This window comes from Poecilia formosa, unplaced genomic scaffold, assembly GCF_000485575.1.
Source record: "Poecilia formosa unplaced genomic scaffold, Poecilia_formosa-5.1.2 Scaffold15, whole genome shotgun sequence".
Classification (NCBI taxonomy): Eukaryota; Metazoa; Chordata; class Actinopteri; order Cyprinodontiformes; family Poeciliidae; genus Poecilia; species Poecilia formosa.
The window spans coordinates 1,299,980-1,304,864 of NW_006799954.1; the positions used below are offsets into that span (position 1 = coordinate 1,299,980).

The window sequence follows — 4,885 nt, forward strand, 5'->3', positions numbered from 1 at the left end:
AATATATATATATATATATATATATATATATATATATATTTGCAACAAAACCCCACTCACCTGATGGAGATCCTTACAGACAGAGTTGGGACTGCACAAACTGTCCACGCAGTCATCAATGTCTTCCTCACATCTCAGGCCAGCATAACCAGGACTACAAAGGCAGTAAAACCCATCTACAACTAGAAGAAAGATAGTAGCACAATTATAGGACCTTGTACTGTAAAAATAATTCATTGCTCTGTGGGTACTAAATCTCGGCAAAGGTAAGTGCTGATTATTAGCATAAAGCATAATGACCGTTGGGAACCAATTTTTTTTTTTCCCTGTGAATATGACCTTTAAATAAACACCTTCTGCAGCATCAGTAAAGCCTTTGTTGGAAATGCGTCTTGAACATTAGTCTGATCGGTTTTGCCATTATGAGCATCTTCAAATCAACATTTTTTATAGAAGCCATACATTCTTCATTGCTGTCTCATGTTTCTTCTCAATAAAATATTGTCTTTTAAAGAAGCACACTCAACATGCACGCAGGGCATAGCATAAGAGGGAAAGTAGATCAACAGAAAAGGACATCTCAAATCCTTATGGTTTTCTTTATCCAAATACTATAAATATGCCAGTTTTTTTTTCCATTAAAATTTAGAATCTCCCACACAAAATACTGCATTCCTCCCTCTTCTTAATTATTAATGACGTTAAATAGAGATGCCTCACTCGGTTTCTCCTGCACAACATGGGTACAGGCAGCCAGTGACAGAGGTAATTGCAGTTCTTACAAGAGTAAATTTATTACTTCCCCAGTGAGGGTCCCAGGATTCTTCATTATCCCAAAGATTTACCACGTAATCTATGCTGTCACTCTGTCTTTTTGCGTGTAGATGCTATTACTCTCATTAAATGCTTTAAGTCCTGGGTGGCAGCAGCATTACTCATCTCAGCCACTGTGGCTATGCAATGCTGTCCCTGGTGGCTGGCTGTTGCCGAGCACCGGCCAGTAGGATGTAGAGGCCCTTGCTCTCTAACCTAAAGAGACCTGGTTATGCTCGGGATTGGTCAACAGAGCCGGCTGAGGTGTGCGGTAGCACTGAGGGGAACAGACAGTGATCCTTAGACAGTAATCAACTGCAATTACATCTCGTTTTACAGAACAAGTAAGGTGAAACTGTAGCAGGATTTCAGGATACATTAATGGCTAGATGGTACAAACGTTATGCTGCAGAATTATGTTTTTCACTGATCATGTCCTACCCAGAAAATGTAATAGCACAGGAATTATCTTATCTTTCTAATCCATAGAAAAGAAATGTATTAAATTATAGAACAATCGTTGGTCAGTGGGAAGTAACTCATACCTTTTATTACGATAATTCATGATTTATAGTTTGCATCATTTTTATCACTATGACCAATTAGTTTTTAAATTACATATGCTTGAGATGACACATAAAGGCTGAAATCAAATTAGGCTTACAAATTATGTCATTTATCATCTATAAGTTACATTAAGCCACAACATTTGCACTAATTTCTGTATAAAGTCATATTAAGGAACCAGTAAGGTGTGCTCCATAAAGCAATGTGTGGGACTCTCATGCCTGACGTCAGATTTATTCCCACGTAATTCATATTAGCTGTGAGTGCGACCCTACAAAAGCATCGGCTTTAAAAGTGGGTCAAATCAGTATCACAATTCAGGAGAAAAAGAAAAAGCAAGACAGACAGAGACACCAGTGAACACAGTTTTAAATCCATATGTAACCACTCTATTTTACTATGTTCAGGATATTTAAAGGGAGGCAACAATGGCGTCAAAAGGAGGGCAATTTTTAATGGGTTATGAATGTGAGATAGTGGGAATGTGTTATTTATGTTATTAATGTCTAAACTAACATTAATAACATAAATAACAAACGTGTTATGTGCTCAAAATATAAATGTGAGTGACTGAAAAAAAAATAATAAATAAGGAACACACACTCTATTGTTTATTTGAATTAATATAACCTTGTCTTCTGTCATTAGACTTTGATTCCCCAACTACACATGCACAGCTTTCCACAATTTTGCATCATGGGCAACATGGATATGTAGAATATGTATTAAATTGTCAAAACTAAAATAAAAAAAAAGTGTATTTATAAAGCAATACATTGTGAGCTAGCTAAAAATATTTCCTGTTCTGTGACAGCTTCAGGAGACTGTAATACTGAGAAAGACACCCAAGTGACTTCTTGGAGTGCCTCACAGCCTTCTGTTACTGTGTAGCCACGCACTTCAGTCAAGAATCAAAAATTGAATAATCTGGCCTGGGAATTTCTGTCTTCCAAATACAAAATCTTGTTAATTTTTTTTTTTTTTTTTTTTTTTTTGTGTGTCTTGGGAATATTATGAAATAGTTGGCTGATGCAATGATCTGAAATTTTGTAAGGGTCTGATCTGCTGATACAGATTTTAGTCAAAAGACAATCTAAAAAAGAAATCTAAAAGAAGAGTTACAGGTTACACACCTCTCTCTGCATCACTGGAAATCTCTGAATCTAAACATACAGTAAAATCCTTCAGGATGCAAGACAGAGGTATCTATCCAAATAAAACCTAAGTGCACGTTAAAAATTTTAATGATTGCAGAAGGGATGCCTTAAACCATAATTAGAATCTTACACAAATGTACAGCAAGACTGTTACAGTCAGTGTTGCTACATTATTAAAGCAGGCTCAGTATGTACTTCTTGTACTGTAAGTAGACTTGTACTGCAATGTAGAGATTTTCAGGAGGCCGCATGTGTTGACAAATCCAGCATGATAGGCAGATTTGGTAAAACAGAGCAACTTTGTAGCAACAGCTCTTCTTGTTATTCAGCAACAACCTAAATAAATAGAGCACATATTCTCAGGATATGTCCTGTGATGATGTCCTTTCTTGAAGCTTCTGCAACCTTCTCTTGATAGGCCAAATGTTTTTCCCTCAGTAACATTATACATATTGATGAATGCTGCTGGAGCCTAAGATATGCTTTATTAAGTGATAGGGAAGCCTCACCCCCAGAAATTTAGCTTCAAACTGAAGGGGCAACATGATTTCTCTCTCAAGGCATGTGTAAAGTTTTACTTTGTTCTTAATTAGCCGTAGCTGTGGTTTATATGTTATCTGCTACAAACTCAAAGGAAGGTGATTTAGCAATCTAACTGTCCTGAAAACATCTTCTTCCATAATTAAAAATATTTTGAGACACATTCTAATGTGTTTTATCCACTTTCTTTACAGACGTTTTGTTTTACGGTAACTGTAAACCTTAATAATTACACTGCGAGAATGACTTTACTTCTCCTCCCCAAACTTTACATACTGAATAGAACTCCTATAAGCCAATGACCCCCCTATAAAGATAAATGTGTTCACAAATATCAGGGACTTACTTACTACTGTGCCTCTTTAGAAAATCCTGAAACAGATTTTAAAGCCAGAAGATGACTGGCGCAAAGCACAACAAATTAGATGTGTGTATGCGCGTGCGCAAGTGTGTGTATGAATGCATGTCTGGAGCTTTCCTCCCATCTTGAGGGCCTGTTATTAAGAATGTTGCCAACATAAGCTGTTTCTTACCATCATAGCAGAAACCGTGAAAACAGGGACTAGAGCTGCACTCATCCACATTGATTTCACAACGGGGGCCAGAGAAGCCCTGACGACAGTGACAGCGGAAGCCCAACGGAAAGCGGTCCTGATCCAACTCTTCCACACACACAGCACCGTTCTCGCAGGGATTACTGGCCTCACAGGGCAAGAATTCACACTTATAACCTGAAGTTAGGAAAGGAAACACACACATAGAGGGACCATGCAGAACAAAAGAATCTCTATAGACATACAATTCAGATGTTAAAAAAAATGGTGTCACCTACAGGGTTTAACTAAATATCTACTAAGGACACTGTATTATGCTCAGTGAAGCTCACTTGGGCAACTAGAAACAAATTAAGTCAGAAACGCACACTTAATTGATAAATAAACTGGCATAATCAACTTCTTATAAACCATTTCTGAAATCCTGTAAAATAATCCAAGTAGTAGATTTAAAGTCTGTGTATGACTAATACTATCATAGTCCATACAATCATGTCCCTCCAAATGGCTTAATATTAAAAATATTTAGTTTTATAAGCACCTAAAACAAAACATCTGTTTTGCTTCTTCTACAGCAATGACAAATAAGTTTGTTCAAAACTCAGTAAAACACAGACTTAAGTCAAATATGTTGCACCATGGCAGAACCAGGAACAAGTCACCACAGCAGAACAGAATAGAGTAAATTGTGATTTTCACAAAAAAAAATGTATGTGAAGTGTATTCAAGACTCACAGTGTAATATGATGCATACAGTAGGCTTTCAATTCAAAGTGATATATTATTTCAGTCAGTTCCGCTGCGACCGCCAGGCGGCCTGTCATGGAAACCTGCACGACACCACCAGCTCTTGCGCTGCTAAAGATGGGCTGAGTGTGCTATGTTGGTAACCAGGTGGGTGAGCAGTGGTATGCGCTGTGCTGACTCACCATTTCTAGTGGCTGTAACACCTAAAATAAAATAATTATTTATGTTGCGCTTTTCTCTGGGTTACAGATAACATAGTCATCAACCTGTCATCAGGCAAATGGACAAACATTGAGGGCTGTTTTCTCACCAATCTTGTTTGCAGAGTGACAACATTCAAATGGTCAAATCTTCTACAGTTTGGAGACTTGTTGCTGGTTTTGTTGTGCCCAGTCACAAATGTTAAAGTACACAATTAGAATCATTCCCAGACAGACAGACAATGTGTGAAGCACACATAAACAATGTCAGCAATCTAACATGTAACTAAAATAAAAAATAAAATAA

The 4,885-nt window shown here is 37.3% G+C and overlaps 1 protein-coding gene across 1 annotated transcript in view; it reads right to left on the minus strand.

Annotated features, from left to right (window-relative positions):
• The window catches only part of eys (eyes shut homolog), a 200,970-nt gene that overhangs the window by 123,317 nt on the left and 72,768 nt on the right, over window positions 1-4,885 (minus strand). The window contains exons 22-23 of the mRNA XM_016668551.1: window positions 3,611-3,808; window positions 61-182 (exon numbers count right to left, since the gene is read on the minus strand). Of these exons, the coding sequence (XP_016524037.1) occupies window positions 61-182; window positions 3,611-3,808 (320 nt within the window). The remainder of the gene's footprint in view (window positions 1-60; window positions 183-3,610; window positions 3,809-4,885) is intronic.